Source organism: Simochromis diagramma, unplaced genomic scaffold (assembly GCF_900408965.1).
Source record: "Simochromis diagramma unplaced genomic scaffold, fSimDia1.1 OVJJ01000307.1, whole genome shotgun sequence".
NCBI classification, from domain to species: domain Eukaryota; kingdom Metazoa; phylum Chordata; class Actinopteri; order Cichliformes; family Cichlidae; genus Simochromis; species Simochromis diagramma.
Window position 1 is genome coordinate 1067396 of NW_024386786.1, and position 18981 is coordinate 1086376.

The 18981-nt window shown below is 39.2% G+C and overlaps 1 protein-coding gene and 1 long non-coding RNA gene across 3 annotated transcripts; one reads left to right on the plus strand and one right to left on the minus strand.

Moving 5' to 3' along the window:
• Window positions 1-519: 519 nt before the first annotated feature.
• On the minus strand, window positions 520-16716 carry LOC120728197 (voltage-dependent calcium channel gamma-6 subunit-like). 2 transcript variants are annotated; one of them, XM_040023000.1, is made up of 7 exons: window positions 15810-16716; window positions 11705-12296; window positions 10116-10226; window positions 9770-9878; window positions 5661-5735; window positions 2962-3099; window positions 520-2870 (listed from the first exon to the last, which is right to left on the minus strand). In XM_040023000.1, exons 2-7 carry the CDS (start codon window positions 11912-11914, stop codon window positions 2650-2652), a joined length of 864 nt encoding a protein of 287 aa, XP_039878934.1. In that variant the 5' UTR covers window positions 11915-12296; window positions 15810-16716; the 3' UTR covers window positions 520-2649. The 2 variants fall into 2 exon arrangements, with proteins under 2 accessions (XP_039878934.1, XP_039878933.1); XM_040022999.1 differs by lacking the exon at window positions 15810-16716 and adding an exon at window positions 15442-15659.
• LOC120728198 lies at window positions 2805-17883 on the plus strand. Its single transcript, XR_005694657.1, has 2 exons — window positions 2805-2903; window positions 16945-17883. It is a non-coding gene; the product is annotated as an uncharacterized LOC120728198 (long non-coding RNA).
• Window positions 17884-18981: the final 1098 nt, after the last annotated feature.

The following is an 18981-nucleotide window of genomic DNA, read 5'->3' on the forward strand; positions in this document are numbered from 1 at the left end:
GAGTAACTCAGTCCCGCTAATGTTTGCTGTGAGAAGTGAATCTCCAGGTGTGTGAGAGAAGCTGCCGGCCAAATTTTAGCCAGCCATAAAATGTGTAAATAAGCTGAGGCTACATCATAGCGCTTAGTGACAGGCTTCCATGACAAATGGTGGTTTGAGAGAATCCAGTAGTGCTCCTGTTATTTAGCTCTACCTAGCAATGGATCGCCCAGAATACAATCATATGTGTTAAAATGCCATAAATATTTCATTTTTACATACACAAATATCATTAGTACCCTTATATCATCACACCCCTACTGTGAACCAAACATACTGGTAAAAAAAAAAAAATCACGGTGGCACAACACAACAAAGATGTGTTGTGCCAAGCAGAGCCAATTTTGAAAAAAAAACCCAAAAAACTAATTGTGACCCACCAAACATTTACACACCCGATCATTTAGATGCAGCGAGATGGACAAGGACAGGTCTGATCTACTCAAACATCCTGGTGTACAGTATACGCCAGACTTCAGGTTTTAATCACAAAGCATGTTTTTTATTCAAAATACAGAATAATACTTCTGCAATATTACACAGCATTTTAATCTGATGAGATTCCAATGAACAGAACCCAAAGAAAAAGTATGAAATAGAGCATGTAGTTAACAGTTCGGTTATGAGGTGTAAAGTGGGACAGTTCATAAAAGCAGCGATAGTGGAGGCAGCGACTGTAAGCCAAGAACGTGTTGAGAGTGCAGAACAGGAGAGAAATGGAACCTGATAGAGGATGACATTAAATATTCATGTGATGTTTAATAATAAAATGAACTCATTCATACTCAGTCGATTCAGTTCAAAAAAGTTGCAGCGACAGTTCACCCTTCATTCAGGCAGAGAAGCACTTTGTTTTAACAGAAATGATCCGAGAAAAACCTTGAAGGTAAAAACCTGGCAGCTGATTAACACAGTGCAGCTTCTGCAGGTTCTCAGACTGTGTAGTCCCCTCTGTACTTACATTTAAAATGTCAAACCAATACTGTTCTTACAGTGTTCTTGTATCTGCATGTGATGAAGATGACAAGACAGGAGTGTTACGCTACATTTATAACAGCCAAATATATATAAATACATGTATATGTACTGGTACAATATTACAACAGGATGGGCCTGTCTCCTTGAAGTTATATTTATACGCTGAACACAGTGAATGGTGATCATTTATTTTATCAGCCATATATATGGAAAGTTATGTAAGCTCATATATGACCTTGAAAATATACTCAAACAAGCTTTGATCTTATTATAATTTCCATTTCTGATTACTGCAGAAATTCTAATGTTTTCCAGTGAACCAAGTAGCAATAGTGATATTGAATCATATCAGCATTATTTAGTGCTGCAGAAGCTTCATGGCTAACCCGCAACACGATCCCTTTTTGGCATTTAAAAAATATAACTGAAAACCATTTTAAAAGCATGTACTGTCCATTTTCTTCTGCTTATCCAATTCAGAGGGATACAGCCCAGAAACAATTATATTTTACTGACATGTTTTTGTCAGTAAATACACAATTTAGCAGCTTTTTCTTTTTAAATTTACAAAAGTGTTTTTGTTTTGAATTAAATGCATATAATTGTAATTTCAAGAAGACGGGCTCATACATGGTTATGCAGGTAATTCGAAATAATCTCAATATACACAAAGGATCAACAAAAAACATCATAGCAATCATAAAGGAGCTCTGCGGGAGGAAAGGCAATGAGGGTTGTTTTTTTCACACATCACTAAAAATAAACTTTATGACTTTCCCAAATTGGCAGTCAGCACACAGTTCTGATGATGGTGTGGTCACATCGTTACCTGAGCAGAAAGGCAGCTTTTTAAAACAAAATGAGAAAGCTATCGAAGCGTAGCCACGGTAAATGTATTTGGGGTAAAACAAGAGTGACATTAACACAACATTTAACTGCTGAATGCTCTCGGCTTGTGCAATTGTGCATCTATGAGCAGAACCTTTCTCAGAGTAAACACACAGAACAAAAGTCATTTTAAAAGCTTATTAGCTAATGGGTGAATTAGCTGTGTGAATAATAAATAAGGAGAGAAATTAACTGGAAAGCATTTTAATATGTGTCGAGCACCATAAAAATGTTAGCAATGAAGGTGGCAGATATTTTAATTGGCATTTCAGCAAATTCTTAAATAAGTAGTGAGTTTAAGTAGAGGGATGAAAATCATGAATATTTTAAAAAAAAAGTTGGAAGGAACAAAAATTTTTCTTTTCTTTTTTTTTTTAAATCATTTTTGAATTATTAACAACAATAGCCTCTAAACCCTGCAAGATCATTAGTAAGACAATACAGAAGTGTTTCCCACACACATCTGAGCAATAAGGTCACCACATTCTTTGTAAATTAATGGCTTGTTGTGCAACAGAAAGAAATTAAAGCTATTTTTTACTAAATTAGGATACGATAATGGGATATTTTGGTAAATGCAGTAACTAAAGCACTAGTAAAACCAGCGACTCTTTTAACAAAATTGCTCTAAGTCAACAGAAAAAGCTATCTCTTTGGTAAGACATCTCTGGGAAACCTCCTCACTTCTCTGCACCCTCCCCCTTACAAGAGGGGCAGATAAAATGCACCATCACCTCCAGTCCACTAGCTACTGCTGTCCTTGTGAGGGAGGCACTTCTGCCAGGGGCTGTAGGGCAACGCCAACAGCAGGAAGAGGATCCCACCCACGATGAGGACAGCCCCCGCACAGCCAATACACGATACTGACCAGGAGAGCTCATGGTGGAGAGGAACTGTGTGATTGCTGGCAAGAAAAGCCAAAACAGACTGGTGGAAAACCAAGAGGGACAGGAGCACGAGAACACCTGTGATGGAGGAACCAGAACGAGCTGTGAGAGGTATAGTTTTGGATAAATTTGCCTTTGTGAGGGTAACTTTGCTGCCACCTTTACTGACCTGACAGAATGAAGCATACAGATGCTGGTTTAAGGAAAAACAGGATCTCCTTACTGAGAGCCATAGTGATGCAGATGGCGCCCATCACCATCAGAAACAGGCTGAATAGGGCCAACATTGCTGCTGCCACATTCAGATCTACATAGGGAATAATGACAGTGTTAATATAAGTGGATTTTGGACAGAACTCGATCAAAAGGTGGTTCATTTATTTCTGTGTTCAACAGGGAAAAATGTATCGTATCTAAAAGACAGAGCGGACAAGTTTGTAACCAGCTGCTGCCTTTTAAATGCCGCCATTGTTTTTGTCTCACTGTAATGTTGCTGTAGCATAGCGTTAGGGGGTGTCAGCACAGAAGGAGACTACCAGAGAGGATACCACTGACTGAAATGATGAAGTGGTAAAAACATTAGATGGTTACATACACAACTGGCGCCTTGTTCTGTAGCAATCAACTGTCAGCAACAAAGCGATGCATGACGAGTAAATCGCTTTAAATGCGGACAGGGCTTTCGTGTGTAACAGCTCGTAGCAAGGTTGAACAAATGATACGTAAACCATTTTATATTTGTGTTAGCAGGAGTCTATTTCATGGAAAAAATATACACAATTAGCCAGTTCACTAATGACGGGGGTGACACAGTTGAGGAATGACAGTAACAAATTGCAAATGATTTCCAGTAGGAATGATAAAGCAGCTTTGTACGCAGTTTGGTTTGACTAATGAAAAATTAGCAATGGGAATGATCCCATGTTGCAAATCACAGCTTCCATGTTAAGGCATGAGGTTTCAGGAGCTTGCTCAAATAAAAGCTGCTTAACATTCCAGTTTGTGAATCACTCTGTTGTAATAAATGCTCAACTAACATTGTGACTGTATACCCAAACTAAATCTTAAAGTATTGAAACTACAGTGAATTCATGTTTTGGGGCATGCTCAATCATCCAGGTAAGTAAACGCTAAAAGGTCGATTCTGTTCATCCGGGACGTAACGTTTTCAGTGGGAGAAACGTTTCGTCACTCATCCAAGTGACCTCACAGCCCATTGTTCATTCAGTGGGCTGGTTTCAGTCAATGTGCAAACGTACTGTTTTTAAGGTTGGGGAAACCTGCAGCTGAGACTAAAGAAGTCAATTGGATGAGTGTTGAAACGTTTCTCCCACTGAAAGCGCTACGTCCACATGAACAGTGACACAAGTTAGGCTGAACACAAAATCGGAAAACCCTTGGCTAGCATACACTCATTTAGATTCTGGAGATAAAAGTTAGTATTTTGACCTTTCCCGTAAAACCAGCTGATATCCAGGCCAAGACTTCCTCTTCCATGTGCCAGTCATTGTTTATGAATGCTAAAATGTCATTGGACAGTTTAGGTTTTGGCAAATTTATTTCCTCAGTTGCGCTCCACATGGACTCATTTACATGAACACAACCAGAGCTTTCTAAATTTGATTAGACTTCAGGTGGAATACAAATGCAAATAAGAAAGCTTGTAGTAATAAAAAAAAATGTTTGTTTACAGGTGATATTTGATTCTACTTATTTGCAGAAGTTGTTTTGCATAGATTACACTGAAGACACATTTGAGTTGAAAATGTGTATATTATATATATATATTTTAACTATAAGACAGCGGTACACAACCTTTTTTGTGCTATACACCGGTTTATGTCCAACAATATTTTCATGGACTGGCCTTTAAGGTGTAGCAGATAAATACAACAAAATTAAACCAGTACCAAAAAAAAGAACATCTATTCATAACACATGGAAAAAAAAAACCCCAGGGAAAGCGAGTTAACGATAAAAGAAATAACGATACAAACCAATAAAAACCCTGAAAACTATAAATTTCACACCCAAGCCTCAACTCATGACCGGTCCATGGTCCACTGGTTGGAGACCACTGCTATAAGAGACAGAATATAAAGTAGTGCGATAAAGTTGGGAAAAGACAGAAATTTTAGGGTCATCTTATTTGTTGGATTCTGACAATATATATCCTGCCAAAAAAGAAGACAGCACTTTCTCTGCTAGCTACAGAGCTACAGATAATGTAACAGAAAATTTTTGTGTTGAACAATTTTCAGTCCCTCCAAAACCACCGATGCTACAGATGTAAATGGCATGTTGGATGTCTTGGAAAGTGCTTTTATTCCAATAACACAATCATCTTCAGATGTAAAAGGTTTGGGTAGGTGTATGGATTTTGAATTAGACTCCAAATGAATTATTTTTCATACTTGTGGCGACTTTAAATCACTAGATTGAGGCTTATAGCGTGACAATGATGTGGCACCAGTGAACAATGAGTTTTTAATGTACGTGCGTCTTTCTTCATTCAGTGTATGGCGCTGTGTGATCTTAATACATTATGAAACTGCCAGTGAAATGGGAGGTTAGACAGCAGCTCGGAGGCACTTGAACGCAGCGTAGGCGGAATGCATTTCAAACACTCAGGGAGCAGACAATGATCAACCTGAAAGAGCGTAGCAAGGAGGTGAAGGGAGACACAGAGAAAACGATGGGACAGAGAAATACAGGGATAGATCATGGGAAAGGTGATGGCAGGATAAGAGAGGATAAAGATGAAAGGGCAGAGAGGGCACAGGTGAAAGGGGGAGGGGGTGGGGTCAGTGAGAGGTACATGTGGAGAAAAGAGAAGAGTGGGCAGCTGAAAGAGCCTAAGTGACTCACTTTTCTGTGTCGTCTTCTGAAACATCACAGCATTTTCCCCTGTAGTAAAAAACTTGAAGTACGTGCAGTTTGATTCTGCAGGAGACGAAAGGAGAGCGAAAGACAAATCGCTATAAGTGACATGAACACTGACAGGTAATCTCCTGTAGTTGCAAATTATCTTGATCATCTTTTTGAAATTCAAGAAGCCACATCCCCACATCCTCTTCCTCGTCCCACCCCTGGATGCTTTGGTTTCAATTATTCTCCATCAAACATAATCAGCCGTGAACGTCAATGACAAGCTCAAGGTGACAACCCAATGCTTCCTGCGCAATTTGTATTCTGCCTTCTTGATGATGTGTTACAGTAATTAGAAATTGGCCGTCAAATAGATTGTGACACCTCTATCTGTTCCCTTGTGCATTGGCAAACACGAGCATGCACAACACGCGCACACATCACTCTTAATTAGTGTGATCAAAGCCGCATCCTCAGTGTTCTGGCTTGGTCTCTTTTTTTTCTGCTGCCGCAGCTATAAGAGTTTCAGCGAACACTGCAGCACTCTAAAATCCCAATTGACAGAATTCAAATCCCATCAACAAATAAAGGCTCGCTGTAGCTGGCCAGTCAGGCAATAATTGGACTTTCCTTTCATTGACCACAGAACATGTGTACACTTTAATCCCCAAAGGAATTTGTGGGCCAGCATTTCCATCATCAGTGTCTGGCTAAGAAGAAAACCCCTAAAATAACATCTCACATTTAAATTGGATAAAGGAACTTAATAAAGCAGGAAAGTCAGAACAGTCAGTGATGTAGCAGTTCATCTGACTCATGATCCATCAGTTCCCAGGTTATTGCCTGTAAATTCAACAAATGTGACCTTGAACACAGAATGGGTGAAGACAACATTGTAGGTGGAGTAGCAGGTCTCCTGAACTGTGGACAGACGGATGGATGGACACATTGTTGTGGTATATACTGATCAGTCCTTTGACTGGATGAGCTAAAATCTGAAAATTCAATGATGATCATTTTTCAATTCTGAGGTTTGGGTTCAGCAACTTGCTGTTTTTCATGTTCTTCGAATAAATAAATCTGTGAATGAATAAATATTTGAGTTTTTATTGAAAATTGTAGTATAGACTAAAAGCTAAACTTTATATACATCCATATTATATTAAGAGGAGATTTTATCTCAAATTATACTCCATACATTCATAAATGGAATCACTGAGCTTTTTCAGAATGCATGTATGCGTCACTATCAGTGCTATGTGACATCTCAATATGGCTACATAATATCTTTATTTAAGCAGAATTAAACCTTGGTAAATCTAACCATCCATGTAACCATATAAAAAGAAGAAAATGATCAAAATGAGAGTATATTATATTAGTGATGGGTGGTCCAGCTCTTTTCAAAAATTTGGCTCTTTTGACTCGGCTCCCTTAGAAAAGCCTGGCTAAATGGCCCTTCATCCAGAGCATTGTATTTTAACCTAATTTAGCAGTTCCGAATTATCTTACTTTTGCATTTTGCTCATTTCTTTAGCCTTGAATTCAAATTCATCTCCTTGTCTCTCTGTCTCTAGCCTGTACCACTGCACTCGTTGTCTCCTGAACCTCTGCCTTCTTGCTTCTTTTACATGCTGTTAAGATCCTAGCCTGTCTTTGCATGTGATTGGTCTGCTTGGTGTGCCCAGCAAAATAAAGAAGATTCTCAGCAGAGCTGAGCAGGAGCGGTTAAAAAGTGGTTTCGCTTTTGATGTTTGCTACAAAGAATCAGCTCGTTTGCAAATGACACATGTTGCATTTATTGTTCTACTGCCCATGATGTTCTGCAGGGTGTTTGACTTTGTAACACATGTACTGCACTTACTATGTTCCAGTAGTTTTTAATACTGTAGTTTAGCAATTTAAATGAGTCTATAACATAAAAGAAGGTTTGTTTTGTTCTTTGACAGTGAATCTTTTTCCTGATGCAGGGTGCAGGCCTAGAATTTTACTTGTTTCGGCTTCATATTCATTCCTTCCACATGTTCAAAAAATCTCACTCAACCCCCATTACCCTGTAAAGCTTTCTCACTTGATGATAATCAAAGAGATCTCTTCTCTGATAAGATGCAGAGATGTCTCTGTGGACTCCTCAGTCCAAAATCTCAATTTTGTTTTTTTATACGAATCATTCAGCAAAAAGAGGAGTTCATACAGGTGAGTCATGGAAAATAGGAGCGATACTGCAAATATGTCCTGGTCCTGGGTCTGGTCATTCAGTGTTTCTGATTTTGAGTTAAGTTATACTTTTTGTATTATGGCTTTCTGGTTGTATGGTAATTATAGTTCTGGTTTTTAGGTTTTCTGTTCTGTTTCTGTGTTTTTACTGTGTTCCACGTCTAGTCAGTTTTGCCTCTGTGCCTCATGTTTCCTCTGTTCCCAGGTCTGTCATGTTTCCACGTCTTAGTGTCAAGTGTCTGAGTGAATTGTCTCATGTTTCCTGTTTTATTTTCATAGTCCCTGTCCTGCGTGCAGTGTTTCTAGTTTTGCCTCCCCTTGTCTTGTTATGTTTGATTACTCCCAGCTGTGCTTTCCTCCTGTGTCTTATTCCCTCGTAATCCCTCACTGTATTTAAGCCCTGTGTTTCTCTCTGTCAGTGTTGCTTTGTACTGTTACCATGCTGTGTGCTTTTCCCCCCCCCTCCGTGTTCTTGGTAGGGTTCTACCTCTATCCCCAGTGTCTTAGTTCCTTGTCATTAATTTCTAGTATTCTGTTTTTGGATTTTTGGTTCCTAGTATGTTTTTGCTACAGCGCAATGAAGCTGCCTCTTTTAGTTCACCCTTGTGTCCTGTGAGTGCTGCATTTGGGTCCTTCATCCTATCTGCCACACAGCACACCTTGACAAAATAGCTTTAACAATGTTTCCAAAGTTTTCCAACCCACAGTCTCATTTTGTTCTGCTGCCCCTGCACCTGGAACTGTAAGTTGTGAGATCAGTAGAACCTGATTAGGCTTGAGAACTGGTAGGGTATATGACAGCATAGAGTTGGAGCATTGGGTATTATTTTAGTCTATTGGTGTTGAGGTGCTGTTTTGGACATTTTGAAGCCTCAGCTGTGGGCTGTTTGAAGAAGAAGAGACCATATTTGCATTAGAGGTTTTCATTATCAGCTAATGATAGCAAGCTTGATTAGCAGGCTGCATCCATAAATTCTATAGACTAGAATTTTACTCACCAAAACGAAAGCACAAAATTCTTGAGTGTTCTAATTATTAGTCAATGGATCAACAGCACAAGTATGAAGGGAGGGTCAAACTGAGTATATATGAGCCAAAGCTGTTTTCATACCAGGATGTAAACATGACTTTTATTGCTGTAAAGTTTGGCATTTTAAAATGGGATTCTGAGATCTGAAGTTTTTTGCAGTTCAATGTGGCAGTTGTTTTGCTGCTTCGGTATACACTAGACAAGTCAGTCTATCACAAGGATTACATATACCACCACATACTCTTCCATCAAAACATATGATCAGTTTAGAATGACCTGTTTATCTAATGTGCATGCCTTTGGACTATAGGAAGAAACCCCCAAGTACAGCGAGAACATGCAGACTCCACGCAGACAGGCCTCAGCCAACCACTGCTGAACACTGCACCGCTCTCTCATCATGGCAGAACAGCATTTGAAATCATTAAAACAGATATATTAAAACCCATGCAGTATGAACACAAGTTAAAATTCAAGTGTTTAGACACTCAAACCAGAAGCCGGATATTGTTGTCCTTGTTCTGTTGTATCCCTTCACTTGACCCAAAAACAAAATGTGGACCATTTCACTCTGTAACAATGACTCAGTCAGTTACTCAGCCAGACTATTCAGCCTGCCAGCCATCAAACAGTGAGCCAAGCATCATTTGTCTAGCCAAAAAGTCAGGTAGACCACTCTTTCATTCTAACTCTCTCCCTCAAACTGAACTGTCCAACAAGCTCGACGGTTTGACAAACGTCCAGACAGCTCATTGCTCCATCAATCATCTGTTCAAACCTCTTTTCATCAGACGGACTAGTCATCCATCATCCAAAAGTTAGACACACATCCACCCAACCAGTCAGTAATTTCACAAGTCACCTCCAGCCAGTTCAGCAGGTCCGCAGCTCTCTCTCTCTGGGTCAATATCAGACACCCACAGGGTCTTGGTGCAGCCCTTCCACAGCCCATAGTGGGCTGTCAGACAAGTCTGCAAAACAAAGACTGTTGATTTAAAATCAGGGGTAATATTTTTTGCCATCGATCACAGGGTTTTGCCCTTGGGACCAAACAGCCTTTCATTTCTAAAAGGAAATGACTGTTTAGTTGGTACTTTAGCCCGTACTACTTCTACCCTGGACAGATAATATCTAAGACACTCTGTCACATCTGTTTATCAGTGAAAACAGCAACATAGCTCATGAACAGAAAAAAGTCTGACTTTCACCTGATTGTTATAGAAACTCTTCGGCGGTGCCAGCTCCACCCAGAACTCAGTCCCGACCCCGAGGACTGTCAGGACTACACCAACAATGGCAACAAAGAATGCTAATTTGATCTGGTGACAAAACAAGAACAATTGAAGTTAACGTAAGGATTTTTTTTTTCATAAATGTACTGTCACTGGCCTGTGCTCAAGTCGTGAGGTGTAGTCAGTTACAGTGTCCCTTACACGCTGCCCTTTAGTCTCTAATTGTTAGCGTTCATTCCCAGATTATACAGTCTATTCCTATTTGGTAGGGACCCACACCTGCCAAAATCTAATACACAACACAAGATAAATTGCAGACTAACTAATGTGCCCCATTTATATAATATTTTATTCACAGCATTGTGTCTTGAATTCTTGAAGTACCATTTCTTTATATTTTGCTTGGAAAATTGGGACTAGTTGCAATGATTATTGAAGCAATGCGGTATATAAGGCAAAACCAGACAGCTTGTACTCTTTTAGGCAACCTTTCTTTTAATTTCTTTTAGTAGTCTTCAGGGATATCCCTAGCCCCACTGCCTAAAATATAGGCCCAAACTATGACAGAGCTATTTTTTTTCTTTGTCATTATGCAAATGACCAGATGTTCATTCAAAGAATAGTGTAACTGCCACTGCCTCCAGTAAGAACACCATTAGATAAATTTCCAGGTTATTGCTTATAAATAACTTTTGAATACCGTCAAATTCAATGTAGTGACAAAACGGGATGTAAACATCTTAAATAAATATGTTTAGATAAAACTAAATATACTGCATATATATATGAGAGAGAGAGTATTTAATCGAAAGTTAAACAAGCAAGTTAATGAAATGAAATGAAGACATCGCTTTCAGTTTGTCACATATTAATTTATTTCTAAATGTATTTTTAACAGTAGTTTTTAGGGCATTTTACTGAGGATGTGTTGATGAATTTGTTGATTTATTTCTGTAATTTAAATTTTGTCAGTTGTGATCCTCCATACCATCCAAACAATAAACGGCAGCATAGAAATAGGCCTCCTACCCATCACTCCTACACACGGCACTACACAGAATCAAAATGGTGCTTTCAGAGGTGTCTGGCTGAGCTCAGTTACATAAAATTACTTAGATTATTTAGACTAAGTCTGTAAAGCACATAATGCTGACTTTTTTACTCATAAATCATAGTGACCAAACAAAGATATGTCCCATTCCCATTTTTTCTCACTGCCTGATGTTGTCAGATGAATGACGGACAGCAAGGCCAGAAAATTGTTCTAATAGTAAAATAATACAATTTTGAAATAGGAAAATTAATAGCTTTTCATAGTCACATACCTATTTGACACCTATAGATTGCATTTCAGTTTAATCTTTATCACCTTATTGTCAGATAACTGAAATTAATCTTTTCAAAACATGTATTTTCTAATATTCAGAGCCATTTTCTGATCCTGTGGTGTGTTTCCTGTACCTTGACTTCATTTAAGGCAGCTATTTGATTGGTTCTGTTACCTCCAGACTACGATCATGCATCCAGAAAGTAAACATACATCTACACAATATAAAACCAGTTACCTTTCCCTCCTGGGCCTCACTCATGGCATGTCCTGTTGATGTTGTCCTGCGGCGCTTGTTCCCACCAAATGTACTGCGTCCACTCATCAGGCTGGCCAGACCCCCTGCACCCTGGGCTGGTCCTCCTGGTACAGGCCCGCCGGCCACTCCGGGGGTCCCTGGGCCTACAGTGCGGCCCTCCTCGTCAGTCACAAAAAACGTTGACCACATTTTGAGAAAATATAAAACTACCAAGGAAGCCGAGCAGGGTCCAGTCTGTGGTCTAACTCGATTTGGGCTTTTCTTCAATTCAAGATTAAGAGTAGAGCAAAAACAGAGGAAATGGCTAGTTAGGAATTGAAAGAAAAACAATTAAAATGTCCAGAATGGGACCAGAAACTAGACATACAACGTCTTTAGGAGGAAAAGGTGCCAATTATCCTTCTCTTGAAAAAAATGCTGAGGAAAAATGGTGGCTTGGATGACAGATACAAAACCGCTAAGTGAATCATCATGGAAAAAGTAAACGATTACAGATTAAAGAAGATGTACTGAGAAGAGTATCTTCTGAACATCAGTAGAGGTAGGTCAGGAGAGTAAGAAAGGACATTTCCTAGAATGAAAAGAGGGAACAAAGAATTAAAATGTAAGAGCCATTAAATATGTTTATATCATCATAAAAGAGGCTTCACATACAGAAAGTGCAAAACATGCAAGAGTCACAGAAATATTCAAAAGTGTCAGCTAGTCATTTTGCAAAAGGCTTTATTATATAAAATTGTATTTTAGTAACAGAAATCTGAATTCTCAAATATACATATACAAAGTCAATATAAACTAATTCTTATCTTTTTGGACATAAAAACCAAAAAGCATTAAATATGCAGAATTTAAAAAATGTTATTAGAGGAAATGCAAATGTGTAATATCATGATCTGGCTCTTTGATTCATAAAAAACCCAGAAATTTAAATCAAATGATTACATCTAAAACCATTGTGAACTTCATCAGAAGTCCCAACTCATACAAAGACATATTACACAGGTCTGTAACAAAAAAACTCCATAGGATTTTTTGACTGTTTCTTATAGATGTTTACTATGGAACAGGATTAGGATTAGAATTCAGAGAATTCTGACTTTAATCTTAGAATTCAGGCTTTTTTCTCTGAATTCTTTTTTTTCTCCGAATTCTGACATTTTTTTTCTCAGAATTCAAACTTTTTTTCAGAATTCAGACTTTTTTCTCAGAAATCTGACTTTAATCTCAGAATTCGGGGGGTGGTAATATAAAATTTACCAAAAATATCCCATGCAGCTGAATATTTTTTTCTTGAAGACCTGTTTTATTTATGAGAAAGTATCGTATTATAAAACTAAATCCAGCTTTGACATTTCATTGTGACTGACCCATGGCTCAAGCAAGATGGTTATTTATGTCAGTGAACAATATAAAAGTCCATTATGAAGTCTCATTATCCGTATATTATCAATTCACCCAGGTGTAAATAATGTCAAACTCTCCAAAAATAGAAACTTTCATGAATGTCATTTGTTAAATCTTAAAAGTAAATGAACAGTTCACAAGACTCTAATTGGGCCATAAAAATGTCTATTCTGTTCTATTCCTGTGTGATCTGAGCCCACATGAAGCAGCTGTTCTGTAACAAAAGTCCACTGTAATTTGAGCCAAAAGATGACTGCATTAAATAACCAGGATTCAGTGCTTTCATCAGTGCACTTAAAAAACAGGAAGAACACAATACTAGACAGAGCTCGCAAATACTAGAAATCAGAAATAATTATCTGTGCCCTGTTCTCCATTTTTCATAAGGACACTAAGCCAATATAAATGCACTTAACATGGTGGTGTCAAAATCAATTATCTATTTTGAGATGTTGACAGCAAGCACATAGAGAAATAGTCAGCATAGTGAAATCTTAACCTGCTATCTATTCTGAGATACTTTGTGGTACCTCAGCGACACTCATCATGTTCAAGACACGACCAATTACCTATTCTGAGAAACTCTGTGATACGAAGTCACACAGACACATCGCCAGTGAACTGAGTCTTAAACCCTTTGTTTCTGGAGGGGGAATGACGCGGCTGCCCCGCTGAGTTCCACCCAGATGTGGTGACAACAGACACAACATGCAACCCTGTGTCTTGTTAGCAAAAATGAAAGATGTTCCCTGGGGAGAAGATGCAATTTTACTTTCATATCAGCATCTACCTTGTGAACAAGATAACAAGTCACAGAGTGCAGGCTTAGAGACGTTTTCAGTCAGGTTTGTGAAACAGAGATAATAAGCCACAACAACACAGTAGAATATAAACATATGATCACATTAACAGACAAAATCCTCCACTTAATGCACATCTTCAAATTCTAAACCTTTACATATAATAATGCACTTCATTATAGTGATTTATCTCTGTTGCTTGTGAAAGCTTCATGCACAGTAAGTAGAGTTTTTTTTAAACCTCTTATCGCAGGGCACAGAAGGATTTGAGCCTATCCCAACTGACATCGAGCACCCTGGACAGGGCGCCAACCATACGTATTTTCACCTTTGGCCAATTTAGTACCACTAATTAAACAGACGCATGCAAACTCCACAGCAAAAGCTGATCAGCAGGTTATGAACCAGAACCTTTTTGAGTGTCTTGGGGACATCATTAATGACACCGGCATTTATACATTTTGATGCAGTATTGTTCAATCAACTCATTAGCTTAATCTAGTTTTATTATATGACGTACTGTGAACACCATACTAGGCCCACCACAACATCAGATTTTCACCTAGTTAACTATACCAATAATATTGTGAAATGTGTAGACATTTTGAGGGGAATATGATAATAAAGATCATCAGTTTATTCTATATTTTTTATTATTTTACAAATGTTATAACAATTTTACAGTGATTTGGCAGTGCAAATGTATTAACTGCAAAGCAATTTGTTCTAATAGTCAAATTAGGTTGTAAACATTAGGGGCTCTCCACATAGTGTGGCCTAGATTAGTAACAGAAAGCCACAACTCAGAAAAAGTAATTATATACTTGAAATAGCTCTGGTTAGCACACACATTTATCCAATGACAAACATGTTCAAACACTGTTAGCAGTTAAATTCAACATATCTTCTTATATAGCATCCGTGTTATCTGCACATTTACACTAAAGTGGGAAAAAAAATGCACAAATAGTTTATAGTTTTTCTCAAATGGTTATCTTGCATTAATAGGTAACATTACTCTGGTGTTAAGATATTTTCTAACAAGATTAAATTTTTGTTTAAAAGCACTTTTGTGCCTGATTTATTCATGTTGCTGAACTGCAACTTTTCCCCCTAATTAAGTAAAACTAAAGTTAACTCTGCTCTCCTTTCACTTTCAGTCAGGTTAAGAGCAAAGGACAGCAGCACTCTTTATTTAAAAAAACCCAAACATTTATTGCATTTTGTGGTATCATTTGTCTTTGTGCCGGCACTACTATAATAACGCCTACATAACACTGTAAAAATGACGTAACAATACACTGCAGGCAATTTGACAGTGGTGCAAAGTGGTCACTATGAGCTTCCATATCTAAAGCAACAGCGAACACAACCACAACAGCAAAACATCACTGACATCTTTAACTGCTCGTAGCTGATCTCAAATATTTCTTATGTAAAGTGTCTGGGCGCCTGTTTAAAAAAATAATTAAAGTCTGCTGTCCTTACTCATCAAAACCAATCAGGTCTCACCTTATAAGGCATCCAATATAACACGCTGGAAAAGCAGCAATGAAGCACGAGCAGGAAAGTCCAGCGTCAACCTTTAACAAGTTCACTCACTTTCTTAGTGAATCCAAAAATAAGCCAACATGGAACCCACACAAACACGCACACACACCAAACACCATAAACACTCTGTAAAGGCAACGTTTGAAGTTCAGCTTTATTCCCCCACCAGCCCAGCCCCCTTCACACAGTTCAGCAGCCAGAAATTATCATGCTGAAATTAGACACATTAGTCTCACTTTTTCACTCTTTAACACGTGCCGCACGCCTGCTTCACTGCGCTCGCCGCCATCTCACAAATATCACAACAATGACATTAACAAGTTGCTGACCTGGTTTTTGTGTGTGTGGTTCTGCTCGGAGTGACGGAGGGCGAGCTGAGGCCGGGAGAGGGAGTGATTGAGGGAGGGGAAAGTGAAAGGGTGAGGGGGGGAGGGGGAGTGTAGGTCAAAGTAGCTCAGTATTACGTCTGAGGGGGGGTAGATGGGGTAACATGTGCTCATGCTTGAAGGAGGAGGTGAAAGAGAGATGGCGCGTGTGTGCGTGTTTGTGTGTGTATGTGTGTGTGTCTGTGGTATTCGGTCACACTGTAGCTTCTGTAAGTGAATCTGTTTGTTTACGCTAACATGGACAGTTGCGTTGGACGGCTGTCTCAGCTTCAAAGTGTACTTGTGCGAAAATGAGCACACACATTCAGACCCATCCCCTTCACTGCATGTGTGTGTGTGTTCCTGTGTGTGTGTGCCTCCTCTTTCTATTTTTGCTGCCCACCTGTTAATGACACTAAATCCGACCCAGGGGAAAGGGCTGCAGCAGGGGGCTTGTGTCAGCTCCGCCCTGGCTGTGAGGTTCATGTCTGCGGCCATAACTACGATCCCGCTGATTGAAGAGGGAATTGTAGATTCAACACCTCAAGTAACACTGCCGGTTAGCTGTCGGTTGGCTCGCATGATCGGATGTTAGACTGGTGAGACCGATTCCACCAGACAGTGAAAACTTGATAGCTTACTGCCAGCTGACAGCAGCAATGAGACACCTTATCCAGTTTGTTTGCTATAACCAATTTAAAGCATTTACGTTAGTCTTTAAGGACTATTATGAAACTTAAAATGAACCCATCAGACATTTGGACACTCAGAAACACTGGTAGACCAAGAACTACTTAATATTGTCATTTTATGAATTAAAACAAAAAAGAAAAACAAAGAAAACATTCTGATTTCTGTGGAAGTAATGGAAAGTCTGCAGCATATTGCTTTGGATTCCATTTTATTCTCTTGAACGTCTGGATGGAAATACTGAGCAGAGAAGAAAGCAATTAAGTTTACCATGCAACAAATATACATTAATGTTATAAACCTGTTGTTTACATCATTAAAAATCTGAATCCAGTAATACTTGTCTATGGATCTGGTGCTTGTTCCTGTGCTGACATGATTAGTGCCTCTGTTTTGTCCTTCAGTACAGCTTTGTCCAGCCACTGGTAGGATTTCCGGATGCAAGCCACTTTCTCTATTTGCCGGTGGTACATACTGTGCAGGGGTCCTTCCATGATGGTTCGTCCTCTCAGAAAGGAATTGGCAAGAATACCAGAGGAGCGGAGCAACAGCTACTGGTAGACAGAGCAGTCACCCAAGACAATACTAGAGGCCAACTTCAAGCCCAATAGCACAAGTCACGATCAAGTATGGGATCTACCAAGGAGATGAGCTGTACCCACTGTTGTTCTGCATAGGCCTGAACCCCCTCAGTGAGATAATCAACAAGACTGGCTACAAATACCGACTACGGAACAGAGCAGTTGTCAGCCGCCTCCTCTACATAGATGACATCAAGCTGTATGCCAAAAGTGAACGAGACACTGATTCACTGATCCACACCACCAGGATCTACAGCAGGGACATGGAATGTCGTTTGGATTGGAGAAGTGTAGTCGGATTGTAACGAAGAGAGGGTAGGTAGTCAGAACTGAGAGGATCGAACTACCAGAATGCAACATTGAGACACTGAGGACAGCTACAAGTACCTGGAGATCCCACAGCAAATGGGAACCACGTAGAGGCCGCTAGGAAAGCTGCAACCACCAAGTACTTGCAGAGGGTCAGGCAAATCCTGAAGAGTCAGCTGAACGATAAGATCAAGATCCGGGCTATCCCTGCCCGTGATCAGGTACCCTGCTGGGATAATAAGTTGGCCAAAGGAGGCGATAGAAGCCACTAACATCAAAACAAGGAAGCTCCTGACCATGCATGGTGGTTTCACCCCAAGTCCAGCACCCTGAGGCTGTATGCTAAGAGGATGGAAGGAGGCCAGGGACTAGTGAGTCTCAGCACCACAGTCCAGGATGGGACAACGAACATCCACGAATACATCAGAAAGATGGCCCCAACCGACCGTGTGCTCAGTGACATGTCAGTGTCTGGTTTCTGGACATGTTTCCTTTCCATATGAAACATTGTCTTACTGCTATTGGATTCATATGCTTTATTTGGTGTTGGTGTGAGTATTAGCATAGTTGTGCAAGAAATTGAAAAGCTTGACTAAAGCATTATTGCTCCTGACAGTCATCAAATCAAACAATCAAACTGATTGTTATTATTCACATTTCACTTACATGAGCTCTAAGTAGGACTCACAGAAACAGTGGTCAAACAAACCCTCCCTCCAAAAAACAATCCAGTAAGAAGGCCTCTCCACAAACAAAGCAGTCTCTAAAACTAAGGTGATGTTGATGTTGTAACAAATACATGTTTGTGGCCTCTAGCTCACTGTGTCGCAGTGGTACAAGCAGTTTGTTTTCCAACTGTCTAATCAGAGGGTCAGTGAATGGCTGGTCCTCCAGCTGCCAGAGGGAGAGAATACTGCAGTCAGATGTGCCTGGCATTGTGATAAACTGTGTGTGAACAAGCAAGAAGGTTAGACACAGAGGCTGACAAAGATGGATGACTGAGTGTGAGGGAGAAAAAGAGAAGATCAAGTAAAAGAGGTGAGGAACTTGGAAGAAAAAGAAGAATCATAGAAAGATAAACAGAGACATGACATGTCCAGACAGTTCACCTCACTGCTTAGGCAGAGCAGCCAAATTAAAATGCAAAGCATCCAAAGGTGGCTGTTGGAGGCTCGGAGTTGTGAACTGATCAGGTTTTAGCCACTAGAAATAGAAAGGTAAAAATCATGTTTCACTTGAAATGTGTTTTTCTAACTGAAGACGTTACACATAAACATTGAATGCACACTGTAGATTAAATGGTTGAATCTATCTATTTATCTATCTATCTATAGAATATAGAAGAAAAAGTTAGGACGACAACAAAAGGGAAAAGATATTTTTTTAGGTAGCTCACTAAAGTCAAAGTCAAATTTATTTATATTTCACATTTCATACAAAAGCTGTTCAATGTGGTTTACGAAGACAAAAATAGAAAATATAATACTTACAATAAAATGTATTTTTCATGTAAAAGCTACGAAAAAGAAAAACATTTTTCAGCCTGATTTAAAATA